This window comes from Heterodontus francisci, chromosome 5, assembly GCF_036365525.1.
Source record: "Heterodontus francisci isolate sHetFra1 chromosome 5, sHetFra1.hap1, whole genome shotgun sequence".
NCBI classification, from domain to species: domain Eukaryota; kingdom Metazoa; phylum Chordata; class Chondrichthyes; order Heterodontiformes; family Heterodontidae; genus Heterodontus; species Heterodontus francisci.
The window spans coordinates 116,373,823-116,400,354 of record NC_090375.1 but is presented as its reverse complement, the minus strand read 5'-3'; the positions used below and the strand labels follow the sequence as shown (position 1 = coordinate 116,400,354).

The 26,532-nt window shown below is 44.5% G+C and overlaps 1 protein-coding gene across 1 annotated transcript in view; it reads left to right on the top strand.

Annotated features, from left to right (window-relative positions):
• Positions 1-26,532, top strand: part of cpa6 (carboxypeptidase A6) — a 168,183-nt gene that overhangs the window by 34,655 nt on the left and 106,996 nt on the right. The window contains exon 3 of the mRNA XM_068032652.1: positions 18,833-18,957. Coding sequence (XP_067888753.1) covers positions 18,833-18,957 — 125 coding nt within the window. The remainder of the gene's footprint in view (positions 1-18,832; positions 18,958-26,532) is intronic.

Genomic DNA, 26,532 nt, shown 5'->3' with positions numbered 1-26,532 from the left:
ACTGAGAGTGTCGAGTAAGCTTGGGGGGAATCCACAAACTTCACAGGAGAGGTTGTTCCAAATAAGGAGCTAGTCACATGACTAACCTGCTGGCCAACCGGGGAGTGGTGAGGTGGGGGGGGGGGGGGGTGCGACGGTTTGGAACTGTGCCTGACAGAACAGTTTTGGAAGAGACTGCAACTGAACTTGAAGAAGAGAGCATCTCTCTCTCTGTCTCTCTCTCTCACGCAAATTTCCATGGACCCACAGAAGTAACTTAAGCCTCAAGACAGAAGACCAGTGAAACAAGTTTGAAAGTGTGCACTGGGCCCCAATGAGAACTGCAAGACTTAACTTCAATCAAAGACTTTACATCCAATCCAAAATCAGTCATTAAACTCCAGCTATTACTTCAAACCTTTCCCCTTCTTTCTCCTCCTCTGTCTCTATTTGCGTGTATATTTATCGCGTATGCATGCTAGCATGGTTGTGTCACGTAATTTAGTAGTTTTAACTGAATTAGAGTTTTAAGGTTAATAAACTTACACCTTGTTTAAACCTGAGAAAACCTGTCTGGTTGATTTCTTTGCCATTACAATTAGAGAGCAGTGAGCAAGGATTCACTGAGGGAAAGCTAAAAGCACAGTGTTTTAAAAATTAAACACCTTACAGCCAAACCAGGAAAATGCTGAGAGGGGATCCCTAGACCCCTGCCTCACCTGGTTGTAACACTTTTATATATGTGTATATATACATATATGTGAGTGCAAATCATAACTTGTATTCGGTAATTCATGATCAAGTAGAGAAAAGAAGGGTTACATTTTAAAATTCAGCCTCCAGCTGTCATTTGCCTTTAATCAGATATGATTCCTGATGAATAAAGTTTTGTTATCTATCAGAATAGAATTCTTGTCACTGTTTGTCTTGCTACATTAGATCACAGCTGGCAGGAACACGCAGAGATAAAGGGAGTCTGATGAGTGTACGAAGTCTAAGTTGCAGATCAGTGCATACAGCTGCATAATAGTGCTGGTATCTAGACAACCTCGTCTCATATTGCATCAGTACCCCCCAATGTGAATAGGGAGCCCTGGGTTTGAATTTAATTTTGCACATCAGTTTGAATGTTTTCTTCCCCAAGAAGCAGAACCAAAATCTTTTCTGGGTTATTGAAGTGGAGTGCATTTGGATTGATTGTATGGAAGGGCAGCAGATCAGCTACACTTCTTTGTATACTAGCAAGGAAGTTCCCATCAATGTTATTCATACTTACTCCACTTGTAATCTGCGGTTAAATAAAATATGTAAATTTCTAGATTACTTTTCAAGCCGTTTCTTCGCACATCCTAATATTATTGTATGGCTGATCAGCTGTTTTAGCTCAACCTATATTGTGGTCCTTGTCAGCAGGAGTAGATAAATGAAGTACAAAATAAAAGATTAATTTTATTCATTAATAACAATGAATAAGTTCTTTGCTTTAAAAAGGATGAAAAATAGAATGAAAGATGTTAAATTCATGCTGCACCTGAGCATTTGAGACTTGGCTTGTGATAGTGAACAGTTCAATGTAACAAACAAATTTTGACATGCCTGAAGGTTTTGCATTCATTTCTTCCGTTTGTATAAGTCTTGTGTCAGCCTCATGGGTGTTGAGTGTCTGTCAAACTTCTGCCATTTATAATATTGACTGGTATGCCACAGGGATACACATTTCACATTATACCTTTTCTGGAATCTGTCTTGTTGCATCTCCTTGTTTAGCAAAGATGCCTTTGCCTCTTTCAATGGCAATATTGGGCTGAATTTTATGAGCCTTCCGGCATCGGGGATCGTGGCGGGAGGGCCCAGAAAATTATTCCAGGAGAGGCCCACCATGACCTCCAACACTGAGAAGGCCCTGACGTATTTTTCCAGCGGCGGTGTGGCCTTGCTGCTGAGCAGCGGCAGGGCCTTCATTTTAATGTTAAAATTAATTTTAAAAGATGCAAATTAACTTAGCTTGTCCCGGCGGCTGTCACATGCCGATATTCCGGCTGCCGCCCGTAACTCCCCACCTTCGGAACTCTGTACAGAGTTCTGAGGCATGACACTGCTGGGGCGGGGAGGAGCAGTGAGATTAAAAGTGCAGGGGCGGAGCAGGGAAAACCCATTTTATTGTCTGTGGGGATGGTGGGAAGGGGTTGAAGGGCAATTGTTACGAGGGAGCGGGGCAGGCAGGGAGGAAGTTCACATTACAACAAAGTTTATTTAGGGTCGGTGGCCCTAAAACAGACATTGGGTGTGGGGGGGGCTTTAAAGGGCCCCCAGCTTGTATTAAAATTTTAAAATCACATTTAGAAAAATGTCCCTTTAAAAATTAAAATTTCCTCTAAGAGCTTAAAACCCTTTAAAAATGGCGTCAGCGCCTGCACGGCGGTGCCAGATGCCATTGCTGGGGATGCAGCAGCCGCCCCCTCTGCATCATCGGGGGTGGCCGCTGCGTGTGTAATTGCGTAGCATGAAATATTCTACAGTTATTCTACCAGCTTACCAAGGATTATACTGCAAGATATTACATGAGCAGTCCAAACATCAAAAGTGTTTTAGCAAACTGAAGGAGCACTGAGAGTGAGAACACTCTAGTGTGGATAAAAGAATGTTGGTAGAGCAGAGCAAGAGGAGCAGAGTGAGACCAGTGGGTGGGTAAGGCATGGTGGCAGAGCAGAGTGAGAGGAGCACTGAGAGGAAAACGAGACCAGTGGGGATAAAGAGTGATGACAGAACAGAACAAGAGAAGCACCAAGAGCATCAGTAAAGCAAGACCCACGGGGGGGATAAAGAGTGTAATGAGTTCTTTATGTTGTCTGATGCAACATAAATGAGATGCGTTGAGTCCAGTTATGCTGAAGATCTCTAACAGGTTTATTAACAGCTAAACTATTATATACAGTACAGAGCAAACAATTTACAGAACTTCCATCTGGGTGTTACAGTTGAAGAGCGACACTGGTCTGTAGTCACATGACTATATCCTGATACTTAGCTCATTAGCATACTGAGATCTTAAAGGGATATCACTGTCAAAGGCAATCATACACCAAAGAGCAGTGGCAGAACAGAGCAGAGCAAGAGGAGCACCGAGAGTGAGAGCATAGTGAGACTGGTGGGGGGGGTGAAGAGTGGTGGCAGACCAGAGCAAGAGGAGCACCGAGACCAGAGCTGGGGTGTGGGGGGGAAATAAAGAGCTCAGTGCTCGGAGTTTGAAGAAAAGAGAAAAAGAAGTCCATGTGTGATCTTACAGGTACATAATTGGTGAGTATTTCTCTCTTTCTCTAACTAGGGCATTCATTCAAACTAGGAGTAAAGAAATTAAAAATTTTAATCAGGTTAAGTACAACAGTATGAATTAATAATAGCACAGAGCAGCTCTAGAGGCATTAATAAAAATTAATAGTTTAAACAAGGTACTAGCTAGATTGTAGAAGAGGGAACAGAGTTTTTTTAAGGTCATGGATGGGCATCTCAGACCTGTTGTTTGCAATTCCTGCACATGTGGGAATTTCAGCTGCTTGAGCTCAGGATTTCCAAGCTTGAGGGGCGGCTGGAGTCACTGCGGAGTGTGAGGGAGGCTGAGTGTTTCCTGGATTGGACATTCCAGGAAGTAGCCCCCCCACAGGCAGTGAGAGTTCAGGATAGTGAATGAGTGGCTATCCAGGGAGTAGGAAGAGGCAAATGGTGCAGGTGTGCCACTCTGAAATCGGTACTCTGCATTGGAGACTGCTGGGAGTGATGACACCTTGAAGGAGTGTAGCTCAGAATATGACACTAATATGCAAAGGACTGCACAGGAGGGAACAGCAAAGAGTACAAATCCAGTCGCTATGGGAGATTCCATAGTTAGGGGGACAAAAGGGCATTTTTGTAACCATCATCGTGAGTCCCGCAATGTTGCCTCCCTGGCGCCAGAGTAAAGCATATCACTGAGACGGTGCAGAGTATTCTGCAGGGGAAGGGAGTGAGCCAGAAACTGGTACACATTGGTGACAATCACATAAGAGAGTACAGGTATTGAAGTCCTACCGTCAGATTTTCAGGAGCGAGATAGGAAGTTAAAAAGTAGAACCTCGAAGGCAGTAATCTCTGGATTATGTCCAATGCTGCACACTAGTGGGAGTAGAAATAGGAAGATGGGAAGGATCAATGTGTGGCATGAGGCATGGTGCAGGAGAGAGGGCTTCTGATCCTTGGAACATTGGGACCAAGTCTGGGACAGGAGCACCTCGTCAAAAGGGACGGGTTGCAACTTGACAGGACTGGGACCAATGTCCTCACGGGGAGGTTCACTCGTGTGGTTGGGGAGGATTTAAGCTAAATTGGCAGGGGATGAGCACCAGCATATAGAAGTAGAAAAAAAGAATAAGGAGTGAGAGTGTTGGATGGTACTAGAGAAGGAAGTAGTAAGTTGATAAGAAAATTGAGGTTCATGGAATAGGAGGGTCAGTGTCCAATTGGATTTTTAAAAATGGCTTAAGGACAGAAAACAGCGAGTCGCAGTAAATGGTTGCTTTTCAGACTGGAGGATGGTGGACAGTGGTGTTCCTCAAGGGTCAGTGCTGGACCACTTTTTTTTGTTGCTATATATATATAAATGACTTGGATCTTGGAATAAGAGTAAAATCTCAACATTTTCTGTTGACACCAAGCTTGGTGGTGTGGCAAACAGTGAGGATGATATGAACTGTCTGTAGCAGGACATAGATAGGCTAGCAGAGTGGGCGGACAGGTGGCAGATGAAATTTAATACTGACAAGTGTGTGGTGATGCATTTTGGCAGAAGGAATAGTGAGAGGCAATATATACTTAATGGAACAGTTCTAAAGGGTGTGCAGGAACAGAGGGACCTGGGGGTACATGTGCATCAATCTTTGAAGGTGGCAGGACATACTGCGAGAGTGGTTAGTAAAGCATATGGGATCTTGGGCTTCATGAATAGACCATAAATTGAGTACAAAAGCAGGAAAGTTATGCTAAACCTTTAGAAAGTTCTGGTTAGGCCCCAACTGGAGTATTGTGTCCAGTTGTGGTCACCACACTTTAGGAAGGATGTGAGGGTCCTTGAGAGGGTGCAGGGAGATTTACCAGAATGGTTCCAAGGATGGAGGATTTTAGTTACATGGTTAGGTTGGAAAAGTTGGGAATGTTCTCCCTGGAGCAAAGGAGATTGAGGAGAGATTTGAGAGCTGTGTACAAGATTATGACAGGCTTAGATAAGTTAGATAAGGATAAACTGTTCCCATTAACCAATGATTAAAGGACGAGGGGACACAGATTGAAAATTTTGGGCAAGAGATGCAGGAGGAATATGACTAAGCACTTTTTTACACAGCAGGTGGTTATGAACTGGAACTCGCTACCCACAAGGATAGTGGAAGCGGAGACGATCAATGAGAATAGAATGGCAGGCAACATAAAAGGGAACCCAAAAATCATCTTCCAGCATATAAATAGTAAGCAGGTATATATATTTGCTGAGAGGTGCTGGGCAAGGCTAGAATAACTAATCAATACTTTGTATCGGTGTTTACTAAGGAAGAGGTTGCTGACAAAATATTGATAAAAGCAGAGTTGGTAGAGGTAATGGATGGGGTGGAAATTGAGAGGTAGGATGTACTGGAGAGGCTGGCTATGTTTAAATGGATATGTCGCCTAGTCTGGATGGTTTGCATCTCAGCTTGCTAAAGGAAGTTGGGATGGTGATAGCAGAAGGGCTTGTTATAATCTTCCAACCTTCCCTTGATATGGGGAATGTGCCAAAGGGTTGGAGAGTGGCAAATGACTCCCTTGTTCCAGGAAGGGTGTAAGGACAGTTTTCGTAACTACAAGCCAGTTAGTATAACATGAGTGGTTTTGGAATCAATAATCAGGGAAAAAAATCAACAGGCACTTGGAGAGGTTTGACTTAATAAAGCATAGCCAGCACAGATTTGTAAAAGGCAGATCGTGCTTGATTAATCTAATTGAATTTTTGATGAAGTAACAGAGAAGGTCGATGCAGGGAATGCAATGGATGTTGCCTATATGGATTTTAAGAAAGCTTTTGATAATGTACCACATAAAAGGCTGGTTAACAAAATTGAGGTTCATGGAATAGGAGGGTCAGTGTCAGCTTGGATAAAAATTGGCTTAAAGACAGACAACAGTGGGTCACAGTAAATGGTTATTTTTCAGACTGGAGGATGGTAGACAGTGGTGTTCCCCAACGTTTAGTGCTAGAACCAGTAAAGACTTGGATATTGGAATATAGAGTAACATTTCAAAATTTGCCAATGATACCAAACTTGGAAGCATGGCAGACAATGAGGATGATACCAATTGACTGCAACAGGACATATATAGCCTAGCAGAATGGGCAGACAAATGGAAAATGGAATTTAATAGAGAAGTGTGAGGGGATGCATTTTGGCAGAAGGGATAGAGAGAGGCAATATAGACTTAATGGCACAGTTCTAAAGAGTGTGCAGGGACTGAGGGTCTTGGGGTCCATGTGCACAGAGCTTTGTAGGTGGCAGGACATATTGAGAAAGTGGTTAACAAAGCATATGGAATATTGGACTTCCTAAATGGAGGTATTTATTATACTCCAAAAAGCTGCTTGTTGAAGGATTATGCTGGAACCAATCTTTACTCAGTCTTATGTTTATTTTGCAAATTAAAAAGATTACAAACATGGAGCTCCTCACTCAAACCTTCACCCAGTTTCAGTAAGTGTCTGCTTACATATACTCAAGTAGAACCCTAACACCCTCCACCTGCATATGATTAAACACAATTAACAGATTCCCTTTTTCTTTAAATAAAACTTCGAGTTTAACATGCACAAACATTTCAAAACAAATCAAAATAAATTCCATATTCTGTACAAAGATGCCCCTCCTCTGGGACCTCTAACAATTTATTTGCTTGTGCAATCAGATGTTTGATGACTTGCATGTACTCATTTAATTTTGGAGATTTCCATTCTCTCCAGCATGAATTTAGTACTGACAAGTGTGAGTTGATGCATTTTGGCAGAAAGAATAGGAAGAGGCAATATGTACTTAATGACTCAGTTCTAAAGAATGTGCAGGAACAGAGGGACCTAGGGGTGTATGTGCATTGATCTTTGAATGTGGCAGGACATATTGAGAGAGTGGTTTAATAAAGCATATGGGATCTTGGGCTTCATAAATAGAGGCATTGAGTACAAAAACAAGGAAGTTATGCTGAACCTTTATAAAGCTTTGGTTAGGACCCAACTGGAGTATTGTGTCCAGTTGTGGTCACCACACTTGAGAAAGGATGTGAGGGTCCTTGAGAGGGTGCAGAGGAGATTTACCAGAATGGTTCCAGGGAAAGGGTATTTTAGTCACAAGGTTAGGTTGGAAAAGTTGGATTTGTTCTCCTTAGAATAAAAGAGATTGAGGGGAGATGTAATGGAGGTGTACAAGATTATGACAAGCTTGGATAAGTTAGAGAAAGAAAAATTGTTCTGATTAACTCATGGTACAAGGACTAGGGGACATAGGTTGAAGGTTTTGACACGAGATGCAGGGGGAATATAAGGAAGAACCTTTTTATGCAGTGGGTGGTAATGACCTGGAACTCGCTGCACAAGGGTAGTGGAAGCACAGACAATCAATGACTTCAAGAGGAAATTGGATGGCCACTTGAACGAGATAAACTTGCAGGGCTACAGGGATCAAGTGGGGGTGTGGGACTGGATAGCTCCGTGGAGAGCCGATATGGACTCTGGGCTGAATGGCCGCCTCCTGTGCCACAAATGGCTCTATGACTATTTGTTTCAAACCAGCAAGGTCAATTCGTAACCTTTGTTCTTGCACACATTTTGTAGAGTGTACATTATTCCACAAAGAACGATTATCTACATAACATTCAATGGGTAGCTCATCTTCAGTATTGTATAGAATGTCACTTAAAACATTTGACAAATAATACCTCATATCCTCTGCCTCCGCAAGAGCTAGTGTTTCCACAGCTAAAGTACTTTTAACAACCCTTTTTATTTTCTTAGCTTCCCAAGCTATAGGACAACATTTCCCATTTCCACCCATCAAAAATATTATGAAACCAGCTGCACTCGAATACCCATCAACAAGATTAGCATGTGAAGCATAAGATGGCAACTTAGGTACGCATTTCTGCAGATTTAATTTTTTAAATGTTTTATTTGCCCTTAAAACATTCTCAACTTTTGGGTCTTTCATCACAGTACCTAACTCCAACAGATCAAAACATCAGGTCTAGTCTTAGTGCACAACCAGTTTAATTGACCAACCAAGCTTCACAATTGCTCTGTCTCTTCTTTAGATATATCATTATATTTCTGTGATCACCTAGCATGATTAACCAGGATGGCAGTAACACTCTCTAAATATGATTGTTGATTTTAAAGTTATTCCAGATCTACTCTGCTTAATATCTAAACCAATATATTTTAAAAACCCCACAGCCTGACTCCCAATCCTAAATTCTACTTTAATCTTACTTATAACACATTTCTCAAATTCTGCAGGACCACCCCTTAAGAAGTTATCCACATGCATCATGAAGATGCCTGAAAATTTCCCTTTTATGATACCAATAAAACATTGTGGGATCTGCTTTTAGTTGAACACAACCAATTTTCAGCAAAACAGATCTCACCGAGAAATGCTACACCCTGGAAGCATCATTAAAGTCATGGAAGCATTTATTTAGTTTCCATAGTTTTCCTTCTGTATCTGCTGCCTCTTGGGCGGTTTCAGAAACATTTCTCTCTGAAAAGTATCACCCTGCAGAAATGGATCTTTTATGTCGATTGATTTACACTGCCATGAATATGCGGCCAGAAGAGCTAAAATGATTTTCAAGATTACTTTTCCAGCTGTGGGGGAGTCTACTCTAACATCTATATCACCCAGTTGCTCTTCAAGACCTCTCGCAACTAGCCTCACTTTAACTTTATAAGTCCCATCTGCAAGGACCTTTTCAGTACGAATCCATCTATATGATAAGGCTGGCTGTCCCTTATCTGGTCCCTCAGAATAAACACCAAACTCTCTCTAACTTTCTAACTCCTTTTGTTTTGCCCCTCTTTAGTTTATCCTTAACTTTATTGGCAGCCACCAAACCTGCATGGTCATGAGGGCTTCTAGTTCTATTGCAAGACTGTTCTTCAGCCTTCATTTCATTGTGTAATCTGTTCAAACTATGGCCTCTACTAGCATTTTCATGTCTTTCGGGACTATTACTGTAAGATCTTCCTCTTGCACTATCGGAGGCTCTTTCTCTAGTATGGGATCATTTCCTGATGCAGAGACAGAGATGGGAGAAATCATCATGGGGAATGAGGATATGGCAGAGGCATTGAACAAATATTTTGCAAAAGTCTTCACAGTAGAAGACACAAGTTCCATACCGGAAATTCACAGTAACCTAGGGGCTAAAAAGAGTGAGGAAATTAAGGAAATTGATATCAGCAGAAAAAAAGTATTGGAGAAACTTGAGGGACGAAAATCTGACAAGTCGTCCAGGACCATATGGCCTACACCCGAGGGTTCTAAAAAAGATAGCTGCAGAGATAATGGATGTGCTAGCTATGATTTTCCAGAATTCATTACATTCAGGAATGGTCCTGTCAGATTGGAAGTTGGCCAATGTTACACCGCTTTTCAAGAAAGGAGGGAGAGAGAAAACAGGGAACTACAGGCAAGTTAGCCTAACATCAGTCGTTGGGAAGATGCTGGAAATTATTATTAAAGAAGTCTTAACATTGCACTTTGAAAAGCATAGTATTAGAACAAGTCAGCATTGTTTTACTAAAGGGAAATCCTGTTTGACAAATTTATTAGAATTTTTTGAGGACGTAACTAGTAGGGTAGATAAAGGGGAGCCCTGTAGTATACCTGGATTTCCAAAAGGCATTCGATAAGGTGCCACATAAAAGATTAATAGGCAAGATAAGGGCTCATGGTGTTGGGCGTAATATATAAGCATGGATAGAGGATTGGTTAACAGACATGAAGCAGAGAGTGGGCATAAATGGGGCATTTTCAAGTTGGTAGGCAGTGAATAGTGGGATGCCGCAAGGATCAGTGCTGGGGCCTCAGCTATTTACACTCTATATTAATGACTTGGATGAAGGGACAGAGAGTAATGTATCTAAGTTTGCTGATGATACAAAGCTTGGTGGAAATGTAAGCTGTGGGGAGGACATAGAGAGGCTGCAAAGAGATATAGACAGGTTAAGTGAGTGGGCAACAAATTGGCAAATGGAGTATAATGTAGGGAAGTGTGAAGTTGTTCACTTTGGTCGTAAAAATAGAAAAGCAGAATATTTTTTAAAAGGTGTGATGTTCAGAGAGACTTGGGGGTACTCGTACAAGGAACGCACAAAGTTAACATGCTGGTAAATTGGGCCTATATTCTCTGGAGTTTAGAAGAAATGAAAGGTGATCTAATTGAGACATACAAGATTCAGAAATGGCTTGATAGGGTAGAAGCTGAGAGATTGTTTCTGCTGGTCGGGGAATCTAGAATGCGGGGGCACAGTCTCAGCATAATGGGCCGATCATTCAGGACTGAGGTGAGGAGAAATTGCTACACTCAAAGGGTTATAGAATCTTGTGTGCGTGCGTGCATGTGCACGCGTGTGTGTGTCACAGACCCACTATTAGAGCTAGCACTGCGCTGTCTTACGCTCCACTCAGTCACCCCATTCTGCCAGGCCATGGACCTAATTTCTTGGCCATCATCCTGAACATTCAATCAATATTTAAACTTGCCTGTAGATTTTCCTGCACGTTCCACAATTGTTGGATCCCTCCCCTTATTAGACCCTTCTGGAATATATGTCACCCGAGTACCTACTCGGGGCAGCTGGCCTTTGGATATGATAGCTCTGCCCTGCATGTCGTGATCACTCACATTAGCACTATCCAACCCTTAATCTACCGTATTCTGTCCCTCAGGACCTTCATCATAAAACACATGAGTGTTTGAGATATAAGGTACCTTGTTTCATTCTATTAGTTGCTCAGATTCTGAGCTTTTGTAACCAATCCCAATTAATTGTGAGGAATGAACCTTAACAGTTTGATTTCCATGTTTGATAACTACTGGCTTACCATCACGACCTTACCAGGGCCCTGCCATTCCCGATGACCCTCTCTTTTATAATACACCAAATCTCCTGAATGAAATTCTTTCTCAGATGGTCTCATACAATGTCTCAGAGCTCTCCGAATTTTCTCCGAGACCTCAGCTTTAATGAAAGCCCAGCTCGCTGCATGTAAAGCATTCAAATGTGCAGAGCAATTGAACTAATTGTCGGACCTTTTAGAGCAGGAGGACTGTCGCACAGCACGGAAGGCAATTTGGGATTTTGCCCATAGACCAATACTATACCTTCCAACCAAAGTGAATTCTTTGCATGTACCACCAGTGCCAGGGCAGTTGTCAACTTGCAGTTTGGTTGGTCAGCTAAGATTTTATGTAGCATTTCATCGATCACTGCATCATTCCTTTCACAGAGCCCATTGCTGAAAGGACTTTCAGCTGCAATATTCATGACCATAATGTTCATGTTTTCACACAGGTCTCTGAACTCGTCATTGGCAAATTCCCCTCTATTATCAGTCAGAAACTTAGCTGGTGCCACAAGTCCGGTCCCTATCTATTTCTCCGTGATTTTATCGATAATCACCCTTTTGTTCATGCTATGTATTATTGTAGAAATACTAAATCTGGTTGCCAGATCTATAAAATGTTGAATGAAATATTTCTGTCTTTGTCCCATACCTTTAAATCCTGGTTACAACTTGGCTAAAGTCACGTGCCAAAGGAAGGCTTACAATAGGACGTGACGACATCTTCCGATACATTTTACATATTTCACACTTTTCATTAATCTCTCCTTGTATATTCTTCATTAATCACATCTGCATCCTTTAGTAGGGTTTTTTAACAATTGACAAGAAGGGTGAGCAAATTGTCTGTGTAACCTTAAGACAATTTGCTTTTATCCTCTGATTTTTATCACCTGATGCCATTAATACCCCTCTAGCACTGAATAGAAACATCAGGTTTTGGTAAGGGGATTCAGTAATGCCCTGACTGGGTAAACTGCAAATCCACTGACTTTCCAAGAACAATTGCCTTATTATGTTCCATATCAGGTTTTATTTGTGCCTTTTTCATAGAAGGTTTACTCAACTGTAAAGGTATCTCACTAGAGACTACATCAGTACTGATAAAGTGGCTTACTACAGCTATTTTACATGGAATTACAACTCTCTTTAGTGACTTCAATGAGTTGTCATTACCAAACCTAAAGTAAGTAGTACTTTTATACTCCTTAACCTTGCATTTATCCTCTCTACTGAGTGAATCCAGATAACATTTTAACAAATCAGTTCCACATACTGTCGACGTGGAAGCACTATCCAACACAGCACAGTTGAATGAATCCACGACTAACATATTCGTCACAAGACTAAATCTCTTATTGACTAGTACAGTTTGTTCAGATTCTTCATTATCTTCCTCTTCTGCCTCAGAAGTCTCTGCGTCATGTGTCATTTGGGCAGTTCATTGCATAATGATACTTTGAGTCACACCTGAAGCATCTATTAACTGTTCCTTGGGTATTCCTGGGATACAGTCACCTATTGTTGCTGTTCCAATTTTGTATTCTGCTGTAATAGCCAGACCTGCTAAAGGTGCTTTCATCCTAATTCCTCCCATCTTCAACTCTTCCATTGTATTGAAGCCTGCGTCCAGTATCTGGGCCATTTTGAAATCTGGCAATCCTTGAGTCCTCCATTCTTTGCGACACTGCAGAATGTCCCATTTGTTCTATCAGGGCTGCAGGAAATTACAGTTTCCCCAGAATTTTTTTTAAGGCAGCAGACATCTGATCCAACAGGGAGTCTTTTTCTGAGAACTGAACCCCTGTGAGCACTATGAGCCTGTCTATATGAAACACTGCAGCACAATCTAGCACTTTAAATGCTCGCAACGAACCAGGGATTTCCAAAATGAATTTCCTCAATCTGCAATTTTCTATACAGTCTGTTAAAGTCCATGATCTATTTCCCCATTGAATAACCTTCTGTTTTCTGAAATCTATAAAGTCTGGCCACTCCTCATAGGCATTTAAGAGATCATCTTCCTTGTAAATCTTATCCAAGAATTCTAAATGAAGATTCAAACCTTCATCGGTATCAACTAACGAGCATCCAGTTCACAAAATACATTACTTCTAATTTTACTTTTGATAGGAAGTGACAACACCAAGGCCATACCTTGTTTCCTCTTTTTTAGGGACGTAACCTGTGTCCACATATCCACATCATTTTTTCCACTGGTCATATGGTTCAGACGCAGAGAACATTGGAGGGTAATCATACCCTGACAATTTACACTTGCTTTCTGCCATTTTCCACAATAGCTACTGGGATTTTAGTTTTCGATGTGAATAAAAAATTTTCTTAGCTTTCAACCTTCACCTTTAGGCAACCATTTTCTGCTACCATATTATACTCTAGCAAGCTTGTTGGTGAAGGATTATGCTGGAGCCAATCTTTACTCAGTTTTGCATTTATTTTACAATGTAAAAAGATTACTAATACGCAGCTCCTCACTCGAACCTTCATCCAGTTTCAGTAAGAGTCTCCTTATATATACTCAAGTAAGACACTAATTAACACCATCCATCTGCATAAGATTAAATGCAATTAACAGTTTTGACAACAAAAGCAGGGGAATTATACTGAGTCTTTATAAAGCTCTAGTTAGGCCACAACGAGAGTATTGCATCTAGTTCTGATCACCACAATTTAGAAAGGATGTGAGGTCCTTGAGAGGGTGAAGAGGAATATACTAGAATGGTTCCAGGGATGAAGGATTTTAGCTACAAGGTCAGGTTGGAGAAGCTGAGGTTGTTCTCCTTGGAGCAAAGGAGATTGAGGGGAGATTTGGTCAAGGTGTACAAGATTATCACAGGTTTGAATAGGGTAGACAAAGAAAATCTGTTGGCATTAGCTGATGGTGCAAAGACTAGAGGAGACAGATTTAAGCTTTTGGTCAAGCGATGCAGGAAGAACGTTTTTACACAGTGAGTATTAATGACCTGGTACACTCTGCCTAGGAGAGTGGTGGACGTGGAGACGATCAGTAATTTCAAAAAGAAATTGAATGGGCACTTGAAGGAAATAAGCTTGTAGGGCTACGGGGATAGAGTAGGAGAATGGGAGTGACTGGATTACTCTATGGAGAGCCGGCATAGACTTGATGGGCTGAATGGCCTCCTTCTGTGCCATAATGAATCTATGACTCTATTTCTGCTCTGCAATTGTCCAGCTTTATAGCCCTTCCTTGTGAGGTTTGAAGACTCTGCAGAGTCTGACATGTTTGGACTGGACAACCCAGGAGCCAGCCTGTCTTCTTCCTTGAATGGGTAGGAAACTCTAATTCCTTAAAGATATGTGCATCATGAGCACTTGCTTGTAGCTGAGAATTAGCTCCCATAATTTGATTGCTTACTATTTCAGTGTTAAGGGAACTGTAATCCTTTGTTAATAAAAGGCCCTCCATATATGTGCAGAAATGACAATGTGAGGGCGATCAATGATAGATTGTACTCAATGATGTCACAAGAATAGAAAATTGTGTGCATCTGTCCAGTTGATACTGCATGCTGGTGCTGAATTTGATCTATGTGTATATGTTTTTTTTTATTCATTCATGGGATGTGGGCATCGCTGGCCAGGCCAGCATTTATTGCCCATCCCTAATTGCCCTTGAGGAGGTGGTGGTAAGCTGCCTTCTTGAACCGCTGCAGTCCATGTGGGGTAGGGACACCTACAGTGCTGTTCGGAAGGGAGTTCCAGGATTTTGACCCAGCGACAGTGAAGGAACGGTGATATAGTTCCAAGTCAGGATGGTGTGTGACTTGCAGGATGAACTTGCAGGTGGTGGTGTTCCCATGTATTTGCTGCCCTTGTCCTTCTGGTTGGTAGAGGTCACGGGTTTGGAAGGTGCTGTCTAAGGAGCCTTGGTGCATTGCTGCAGTGCATCTTGTAGATGGTACAGACTGCTGCCACTGTGCGTCGGTGGTGAAGGGGAGTGAATATTTGTAGATGGTATACCAATCAAGCGGGCTGCTTTGTCCTGGATGGAGTCGAGATTCTTGAGTGTTGTTGGAGCTGCACCCATCTAGGCAAGTGAAGAGTATTCCATCACACTCCTGACTTGTGCCTTGTAGATAGTGGATAGGCTTTGGGGAGTCAGGAGGTGAGTTACTCGCCTCAGGATTCCTAGCCTCTGACCTGCTCTTGTAGCCACGGTATTTATACGGCTACTCCAGTTCAGTTTCTGGTCAATGGTAACCCCCAGGATATTGATAGTGGGGGATTCAGTGATCATATTGCCGTTGAATGTCTAGGGGAGATGGTTAGATTCTCTCTTGTTGGAGATGGTCATTGCCTGGCACTTGTGTTGCGTGAATGTTACTTGCCACTTATCAGCCCAAGCCTAGATATTGTCCAGGTCTTGCTGCATTTCTACACGGACTGCTTCAATATCTGAGGAGTCACGAATGGTGCTGAACATTGTGCAATCATCAGCGAACATCCCCACTTCTGACCTTGTGATTGAAGGAAGGTCATTGATGAAGCAGCTGAAGATGGTTGGGCCTAGGACACTACCTTGAGGAACTCCTGCTGTGATGTCCTGGAGCTCAGATGATTGATCTCCAACAACCACAACCATCTTCCTTTGCGCTAGGTATGACTCCAGCCAGCGGAGGGTTTTCCCCCTGATTCCCATTGACCTCAGTTTTGCTAGGGCTCCTTGATGCCATATTCAGTCAAAGGCTGCCTTGATGTCAAGGGCAGTCACTCTCACATCACCTCTTGAGTTCAGCTCTTTTGTCCATATTTGAACCAAGGCTGTAATGAGGTCAGGAGCTGAGTGGCCCTGGCGGAACCCAAACTGAGCATCAGTGAGCAGGTTATTGCTAAGCAAGTGCCGCTTGATGGCACTGTTGATGACACCTTCCATCACGTTACTGATGATTGAGAGTAGGCTGATGGGGTGGTTGGACTTGTCCAGCTTTTTGTGTACAGGACATACCTGGGCAATTTTCCACATTGCAGGGTAGATGCCAGTGTTGTAGCTGTACTGGAACAGCTTGGCTAGGGGCGCAACAAGTTCTGGAGCACAGGTCTTCAGTACTATTGCAGGAATATTGTAAGGGCCCATAGCTTTTGCAGTTTCCACTGCCTTCAGTCGTTTCTTGATATCATGTGGAGTGAATCAAATTGGCTGAAGTCTGGCATCTGTGATGCTGGGGACTTCAGGAGGAGGCCGAGATGGATCATGTTGTGAAAGAGGACTTGTGTTAGCTCTTATAGAGCAGTAAACTGCATAGCAACTGTAAGCATCTGCTTGGTGCCCAGTGTACTCAGTGGTACAGAAGTCCAGTGCTGTAAGTCCTTTCATTTCTACTGAGCATCGTATCATGTTGATTCTTGGCTGCAGATCCGGTTCCAAGAGTTGCCCCAGGGCAGAGATAGCATTCGTGTTGAGGCACAGCTTCCATATATCTTGTTCTCACTGAGTTACCCTTGCGCCTTTGCCATTCCAGTTGTGTTGGGTCGAAGTATGTCCTGAAAGCCTACTTTATATGATCTCAAACCTTTTGGGCCATAGTTTCCTACTGATCCTGCTTCTGCTTCTTCAAATCTCCCAACAAAAAAATGATCCTGCAGCACCCATGCAGCTGTGTTTACCAAAAGACCTCTTTTGCTCGTTCCATAAAGGAGCTCCTACTCTTTTCATCCTTCAAAATCTGATAATCCCCTCTGGTGCTTTACATGAGCTTAAATTCTGTGAAATTAACATGATGTGTGAATCCAGCAAATCTTATAAAGCTGCCCTGTACCTGTTAATTGCTGAACAAGGGGTTAGCAATCAAAAGCACCATTAATGCAAGGCTAATCAGTCAATGTCTGTCCCCCCCCCCCTTCTGTCCCCCCCCCCCTTCTGTCCCGCCCCCCCTCTGTCCCGCCCCCCCTCTGTCCCGCCCCCCCTCTGTCCGCCCCCCCTCTGTCCGCCCCCCCTCTGTCCGCCCCCCCTCTGTCCGCCCCCCCTCTGTCCGCCCCCCCTCTGTCCGCCCCCCCCTCTGTCCGCCCCCCCCTCTGTCCGCCCCCCCTTCTGTCCGCCCCCCCTTCTGTCCGCCCCCCCCTCTGTCCGCCCCCCCCTCTGTCCGCCCCCCCTCTGTCCGCCCCCCCTCTGTCCGCCCCCCCTCTGTCCGCCCCCCCTCTGTCCGCCCCCCCTCTGTCCGCCCCCCCTCTGTTCCCCCCCCCCTCTGTTCCCCCCCCCCTCTGTTCCCCCCCCCTCTGTCCCCCCCCCTCTGTCCCCCCCCCCTCTGTCCCCCCCCCCCTCTGTCCCCCCCCCCTGTCCCCCCCTGTCCCCCCCCCCTGTCCCCCCCCCCTGTCCCCCCCCCTCTGTCCCCCCCCCCTCTGTCCCCCCCCCCTCTGTCCCCCCCCCTCTGTCCCCCCCCCCTCTGTCCCCCCCCCTCTGTCCCCCCCCCTCTGTCCCCCCCCTCTGTCCCCCCCCTCTGTCCCCCCCCCTCTGTCCCCCCCCCTCTGTCCCCCCCCCCTCTGTCCCCCCCCCCTCTGTCCCCCCCCCCTCTGTCCCCCCCCCCTCTGTCCCCCCCCCCCTCTGTCCCCCCCCCCCTCTGTCCGCCCCCCCTCTGTCCCCCCCCGCTCTGTCGTCCCCCCCGCTTTGTCGTCCCCCCCTCTATCCACCCCCTTTCCCCCCTCCCAACCCCCTCTCTCTGTCCTCCTGTCTCCCTCCACCCCCTCTCCCTCCGCTCTGCTCTCTCCGTCCCCCACTCTCTCCGTCCCCCACCTCTCTCTGTTTCCCCCACCTCTCTCTGTTTCCCCCACCTCTCTCCATTTTCCCCACCTTCCCCCGTCCACCTACGACCTCCCCTGTCTCCGTCCTCCCCTCTCTCCGTCCCTTCCCCCTCTCCGTCTCATCTCCGTCTCTCTGTGGCCTCCTTTCTCTGTCCCACCTCAGTCCCCCCGCACCCTTTCTCTGTCCCCCCCCGCCCGCCCTCTCTGCCACCCATCTCTGTCCCCCCTCTCTGTCCCCCTATCTGTTCCCGCTCCCTTCCTCCATCTCTGCCCCTCCGTCCCCCTCTCCATCTTATCTCCCCCTCTCTGTCCCATCCCTCCCTCTCTGTCGCCCCCCACTCTCTTTCCCGTCGCCCCCCCCGTCCCCCCCTCTGTGCCGCACCTCTCTGCCCCCCGACCCTCTCTCTGCCCCCTCTGTCTACCCTCCCTCTGTGCCCCCCCCTCTGTGCCCCCCCCCCCCCGGGTATAAAGGAACAAACATTTTAACGAAGCTTTGTAGATTTGAATCCATTCCATTGATAATCTATTGGTTACACTGTTGGGTTTGGTATTAGCGTCTCTGACAATTTAAATTCAAGTAGTTTTTTCAAAAGTCAACAGGAAGAAATTAAAGGAGACTGAGCAAGGAATACGAATAGTGATTGGTATGTATTCAGCAATCTGAAAGTGGCCACAGAAGTTAAAAGGATGGATGATGGACTTTTGACGTGAAGTTTATTGTTCCAAAGAAAATGATTTTAGTGAATTGTCAGGTTATTTTAGGAGATGTTCACTTCATGCATTTTAAGCATCATTAAATAAATTGCAATCCATAAGCACAGCACAAGAACTGTTATATAACAAGAGTGTCATTTTGTAACTGAAACTGAAATGCATAAAAATTACAGCTTGTTTTCTGCCTACAGGTGGATTTCTGGCAACCCAGCAGTATCCTTTCTGTTAAACTTGGTAGTGTTGTAGATATACATGTACCCAAAAGCAGTTCTCAACAATTCTTCTGGTCACTTCTGCAAACTGGAATTGAATTTAAGTAAGTTTATAGTTTATCTTTTAAACCTACATATTATCAGCTAACTATATCTTAGCAATGTTGAAATAAAGTAAAACTAACATTCTACAAATCAAATTCAGTAACATAAGGGCTAACAAAGTAACTTATTTTGTACTTCTCATCTTCAGGACTTTCTATGTAACACATCATAACCTCATCAAGATGGGAAAGTCAGGTTCCTCCCATGCTTGCCCCATTGTGGCTTTGTAACCAGCCACCAGAAGATAGATTGAATGGTCTGGTTTGACCCTCCTTTGAATTTCCCTCATTTTCTCATGTGGCTCACCATGGCTTGGCATCTCCCCTAATGGCACTGATGAAATTATGACCTTGCTGAATGGAAGATTGTGCACATAAACCTGCACCTATTACTCTTTGGTGGGGTATGAAGTATCCACCTTCTGCTCACTTAACCCCATTCCCACTAAACTCTTGACCACCATCCTTCCTTGCTGGCCCCCATGCTAGCTGACATTGTAAATGGTTCCTCGTCCTCAGATACTGTCCCCCTCCCTTTCATAAATGCGATCATCACCACCCCCAAAAGAAACCCCATCTTGGCCCCTTCTGTCTTGCCAACCAGTGCCCCATCTCCAACTTCCCTTTCCTTTCCCAGGTCTTTGAATATGTTGTCGCCTCCAAAATCCATGCAACTCCATATCTGAATCTCTATCTCCAATCAAGTTTCTCCCACTGCCACAGTACTGAAATGATTCCAATCACAGTCACAAATGAAATCCTTATGACTGGTACATTTTCCTCTATGTTCTCCTCCACCGGGGCGAAGAGGGGGAGGGGATGAGGGAGCAGTACCGCAGGACATGCACGATGCCAATATCATCTCCCTCGATAAGATCAAGGGTGACCGCGGTGACAGCAACAACCATCGTGGAATCTCCCTGCTCAGCATAGTGGGGAAAGTCTTCGCTCGAGTCATTTTAAACAGGCTCCAGAAGCTGGCTCAGCGTGTCTACCCTGAGGCACAGTGTGGCTTTCGAGCAGAGAGATCCACCATTGACATGCTGTTCTCCCTTCACCAGCTACAGGAGAAATGCCATGTACAACAGATGCCCCTCTACGTTGCTTTCATAGATCTCACCAAAGCCCTTGACCTCGTCAGCAGACTAGCAAAGATCAGATGTCCACCAAAGCTACTAAGTATCATCACCTCATTCCATGACAATATGAAAGGCACAATTCAGCATAGCGGTGTCTCATCAGACCCCTTTCCTATCCTGAGTGGCATGAAACAGGGCTGTGTTCTCGCACCTACACTGTTTGGGATCTTCTCACTGCTGCTCTCACATGTGTTCAAGTCTTCAGAAGAAGGAATTTTCCTCCACACAAGATCAGATGGCAGATTGTTCAACCTTGCCCGTCTAAGAGCGAAGTCCAAAGTACGGAAAGTCCTCATTCAAGGAACTCCTCTTTGCTGATGATGCTGCATTAACATCCCACACTGAAGAGTGTCTGCAGAGACTCATCAACAGGATTGCGGCTGCCTTCAACGAAATTGACCTAACCATCAGCCTCAAGAAAACGAACATCATAGGACAGGACGTTGGAAATGCTCCATCCATCAATATCGACGACCACGCACTGGAAGTGGTTCAAGAGTTCACCTACCTAGGCTCAACTATCACCGGTAACCTGTCTCTAGATGCAGAAATCAACAAGCACATGGGAAAGGCGTCCGGCTGCTATGTCCAGACTGGCCAAGAGGGTGTGGGAAAATGGCACACTGACATGGAACACAAAAGTCCGAGTGTTTCAAGCCTGTGTCCTCAGTACCTTGCTCTACGGCAGTGAGGCCTGGACAACATATGTCAGGCAAGAGCGACGTCTCAACTCATTCCATCTTCGCTGCCTCCGGAGAATCCTTGGCATCAGGTGGCAGGACCGTATCTCCAACGCAGAAGTCCTCGAGGCGGCCAACATCCCCAGCATATACACCCTACTGAGCCAGTGGCGCTTGAAATGGCTTGGCCATGTGAGCCGCATGGAAGATGGCAGGATCCCCAAAGACACATTGTACAGCGAGCTCGTCACTGGTATCGGACCCACCGGCCGTCCATGTATCCACTTTAAAGACGTCTGCAAGCGCAACATGAAGTCCTGTGATATTGACCACAAGTCGTTGGAGTCAGTTGCCAGTGATCGCCAGAGCTGGCGGACAGCCATAAAGGCGGGGATAAAGAGTGGCGAGTTGAAAAGACTTAGCAGTTGGTAGGAAAAGAGACAGAAGCGCAAGGAGAGAGCCAACTGTGTAACAGCCCTGACAATCAATTTTATCTGCAGCGCCTGTGGAAGAGTCTGTCACTCTAGAATTGGCCTTTATAGCCACTCTAGTTGCTTCTCCACAAACCATTGACCACCTCTAGGCGCTTCCCCATTGTCTCTCGAGACAAGGAGGCCATAGAAGAAGAGATCTCCTCCACCCCTGTGCAGCCTTTAACACAGTCGACCATGCCTATCTCCTCAAATGCCTCTCCTCCATTTTCCAACTCAGTGGAACTTGCTTGGTCCCATTCTTAACTATCCAACCCTCGCCAAAGCATTTTGTTAGCCCTTCTAATATCTCCTTTGGCTTGGTGTCCCTTTTTGTCTGATTACACCCCTGCGAAGCACCTTGGGATTATTATTCTTTTAAAGGGACTATATAAATGCAGGTTGTTCGTTGTATTATCAGAAGTTTCCTCTGCTATTTTGTGGTGGCAATAGCCCATTTATATCAAACTTTCACTAAAATTACAGACAGGAAATTTAGGTGAATATATTAAGGGCTGAATTTCATAATCAGTGGCAGGCAAAAAAAATGGTGAGGGCCGCATTAAATGATTCCAAGTGTGGCGGTTCATTTAAATAGCTGGGGCGGGCCACACCCCCCCATAATCACATGGAGGGGGCGGGCTGTCCGTCCCCGGCAATGGCATCAGCTGCATACCAGGAAATGTAATATTTAAAGGGAAATGGAATTAAAATAAATAAATCTCTTTTGCCCCTCTCCCAATCCCCCCAGTAATAATTAAATTAATTATTTGCCCTATCAGCCCGCACAACACTTACCTTTACCATCTGACCTTCACCCAGCTCCCCCCCCCCCCCCCAAAACTGCTCAAACTTTCAACCCTAACCCTTCCCACCATTCCCTACACCCAGGACGCTAATTTGACTCTGTTTCCCCCTGCCCCACACTGATGAACTTACCTCTTGCCCCTCCCCACAAGTGTTTCGCCTCGTTTCCCCAGACAGGGATCAGAAGGCATGGCAGTGCCGGCTGCCGGGCTAAAGATCTTGGCTGGACATCAGGAGGTGATGTGAGATTAATTAATTCACTTATTTTACTTTATTTAAATATTTAAATTGCGGTCCTGTCACTAAGCGGCGGTGGGGGGGTGCCACAACGAGGCCTTGCTGCCGTCGGTAATACTAGGCCGGGCCATGCCAGTGTCGAGGTCCATGGTGGGTTTTATCCGGGGCCTACTTCAGACACTTCCCCTCCACACCATCACCACCCCGCCGCCCCTCCCTGGCCACGGATGCCAACTGCGAGGGCTCCTTAAAATCCAGCCAAAAGTTTGCAAACCCTAGTATTCCACAATATATTTCCATTATTTTGTATATATTAAAAATGTTTTAATAATCTGATGCTTTTGTATTTGGTTAACTAAGGGATTAAAGAACAATGCCTCGATTTACTTTGGCAAAACCAAACTTTTTTAGCAGTGTCATGGTGGTTCAGAAAAGAAGGAAAGTGGAGATTAAAACATGGAGGTAACCGCACCTCAGAAGAAGTTTGTCAGAATTTTGTTCCACAGAATCTGCCACTTATCCTGAGCCCACCACTACCGGTGCATGCACTATACATGTGACAGTGGGAAGACCAGTATGATGTTCCGGTGGTGGTAGAGCAGAGTGAAGGCCAAGTTTCTGAGCTAATTTTTGTCATCCTACTGAGACATATTGGAAAGAATTGCTGCGAATGGTGTAACTGTCAAGTGCATCATGCAAAATTGCCATATTATACAGTAACAACATAAAGTGCAGCTTTCATACACAAGTTAAATATATTCATTTAAATTTTTTAAAAAGCATTAGTGGTAACATTTTCCTCCACGTTATGTAGATCATGTAGCACACTGATCCAATACTTCAAGATTGTGATGCCAGTCTAATTGATTGCTTAAACTTCCAATTTCCCTTTTTGAATGCAGGAGCCACACATGAGACAGAAGCCTGATACTGTAAAATAAGTAATAAAGTAATATCAGTACAACTTCCATGTCTCTTATATCTGTCATTGAATAAATTGAATGCAGAATATGGCCACTGGTGGCCTCAGCAAGGAATAATACTTTGTGATTGTTGCCATCAAGAACTAAACGAATGTAGGCTTGGTGCCAGCTGTTCATATTCTGCATCAACAGATAGCTTTTTCATCCCTTGTTCACACTGTCCATGGGGAACTAGAAAGTCTCCTTTTCTCCAGCTTACATGCAGACCTTAGAAAGATGCTCTGATCTATGCTATGCCCCTCATTCTGTGTACTGCTGTTACCTAGAGTTGCTCTGATTTGAGTCACTTAATTCTCACTGGAGAACAGTATGGAATCCATCAGACTTCAGGTGGCTCAAGTGGAAGAAGAGGGAGCAGCAGATTTAATGTCAAGAGCAACTTGTTTTGGTTAGGTTCAATATCTGCATTTTTTTTTAGTTTGTACCTTAGTACATTTCAAAGCACAATGGAAATGAAAACATTGGCCCGGATTTTACAGTCAGTAGCGAAGTGCCAGCACTCGCTGTTTACCTCAAAGAAAGCAGCGACAAAGATCTGACAAATTCTATGGCATGGATTTCACTTTTCCTGACATTAATGTGAATTTAGCACAAGGCATGGGACTCTCCAGGCATCCAACAACAGTGGTGTCATCAAGCAGGGCAAGAATTCTCAGATTGCAAACCAGGAAGTAAAATTTACTGATCACCCTTCTCTTTTTATAAGTTTTACAGAGGGAAATAAAGATTGTGACACACTCTGTAGAAGCTGAGCTATCATAAAGTTTAAAAAAATTATATTAAACACATTGTGCACGGCAAGCTCCCACGGCAGCAAATTGGCTGCTATGTTTCTCACATCACAACAGTGACTACACTCCAAAAGTATTTCATTGGTCGTAAAGTGCTTTGGAAGGTCCAGAATTCATGAAAGGCAATGCATAAATGCAAGTCTATCCTTATGGAATTTTTATCTTAATAGAAAATTTGACATTACACAAATATAAAATTAGTTTTCCAGGCCCAGGGAGGCTGTTCAGCAGTAGTTATGACATAGAATGCCGTTTAAAAACCTAGTTACACCACATTAACCAGGCGTAACTTTTTGGGGGGGTGTTTTTAAACAGTGATATTACAAAGTAAAAGTGAACGTTCTCGTCAGTTCAGTGATTTCTGAAGATTACCGTCTGCAGGGACTTCAACAGCGCATCCTATGGAGGAGCAGGGAATCACTGACAGCAACTTTTGATTTACGCATTTAATTGTGCATGTGTGGATGCCTGAAGTTGCTGTCAATTTCACAGTTGTAATGAATGAGAATGCTGCTGATTTCACCATCATCACAGCCACAAAATCCAGGCCATTAAGTTGTTTTAATGATGTCTTCAGTAAAACGAAATAATGATGCAATTGTTTCAAGATGAACTTATAAAGGCCTGAACTGCGTTAATTCATGGTGAAATTAATTATATCAATCTGCAAACATTTCACTTATTTCAGAGTCTTAATGTTGCCGTTAGGACTGTCATTTTCATACTCTTAGTATTTTAATTTAGTAAATTGGAATTTGATGCAAAATACAATTGTGAAGCTTGAAAGTGAACTAACAACAAAGTATTAGGGGGTGAAGTTGGTTGACCCCAAAAACGGGCGTGGGAATGGCAATGCACAATTAATCTGCACCAGTTGAGTGGAATGCCTGTCCTAGGGTCAACCATCTGCAGCTGCTTCGTCAATGACCTTCCTTCAATCATCAGGTCAGAAGTGGGGATGTTCGCTGATGATTGCACAATGTTCAGCACCATTTGCGACTCCTCAGATACTGAAGCAATCCGTGCAAAAATGCAGTGAGACCTGGACAATATCCAGGCTTAGGCTGGCAGGTGGCAAGTAACATTCACGCCACATAAGTGCCAGGCGATGACCATCTCCAACAAGAGAATCTAACCATCTCCCTTTGACATTCAATGGCATTACGATCGCTGAATCCCCTACGATCAACATCCTGGGGGTTACCATTGACCAGAAACTGAACTGGAGTAGCTGTATAAATACAGTGGCTACAAGAGCAGATCAGAGGCTAGGAATCCTGCGTCGAGTAAGTCATCTCCTGATTCCCCAAAGCCTGTCCACCATCCACAAGGCACAAGTCAGGACTGTGATGGAATACTCTTCACTTGCCTGGATGGGTGCAGCTCCAACAACACTCAAGAAGCTCGACACCATCCAGGACAAAGCAGCCCACTTGATTGGCACCCCATCTACAAACATTCACTCCCTCCACCACTGACATACAGTGGTAGCAGTGTGTACCATCTACAAGATGCACTGCAGCAATGCGCAAAGGCTCCTTAGACAACACCTTCCAAACCCGCGACCTCTACCAAATAGAAGGACAAGGACAGCAAATACATGGGAACACCACCACCTGCAAGTTCCCCTCCAAGTCAAACACCAACCTGACTTGGAACTATATTGCCGTTCCTTCACTGTCGCTGGGTCAAAATCTAACAGCACTATTGATGTATCTACTGCACATGGACTGCAGCAGTTCACCACCACCTTCTCAAGGGCAATTTGGGATGGGCAATAAATGCTGGCACAACTAGCGATGCCTACATCCCATGAATGAATTAAAAAAGCAAGCCTCAGCTGCTGCTTAATTCACCACACTCCCATCATTCACCTAGCAACAATCTTTGTCAAACAGGATTCATATCTATTGTATATTGTATATCTATTCATATCAGAGAGTTGTGGAGGCTAGGTCACTAAATGTATTTAAGGAGGAGGTAGATAGATTTTTGAAATCTCGGGGAGTCGAGGGTTATGCGGAGCAGGCTCAAAAGAGGAGTTGAGGCCTGTGACAGATCAGCCATGATCTTATTGAATGGCGAGGCAGGCTTGAGAGGCTGAATGGCCTACTCCTGCTCCCTGTTCTTATGTTCATACACTTCTTCTCACACAATTAGTACTGTCACAAGCCTCAAACCTATATTTCTCCGCTTGCACACACTACCAGCTATTCAACCGTGACAGTAACATTACCCACACAGATTGTATGGAAATGGCAGACCTCCTTCTCTCTTGCAAGCGAAGGTGATGCATAACCAGAGGAAGTAGCACCTAATTCAAGAGGGAGAGGTGCTCCTGCATCATCTAACCCCATTGAGAATACGGTGCTGAGCATTATGGGAAGGGCCATTGCCCTAACCTCATCCCACTTCTCCCTCATCTCACAATCTCACAAGACAGAGAAGCTGCTGATGGTGTAAGTGCG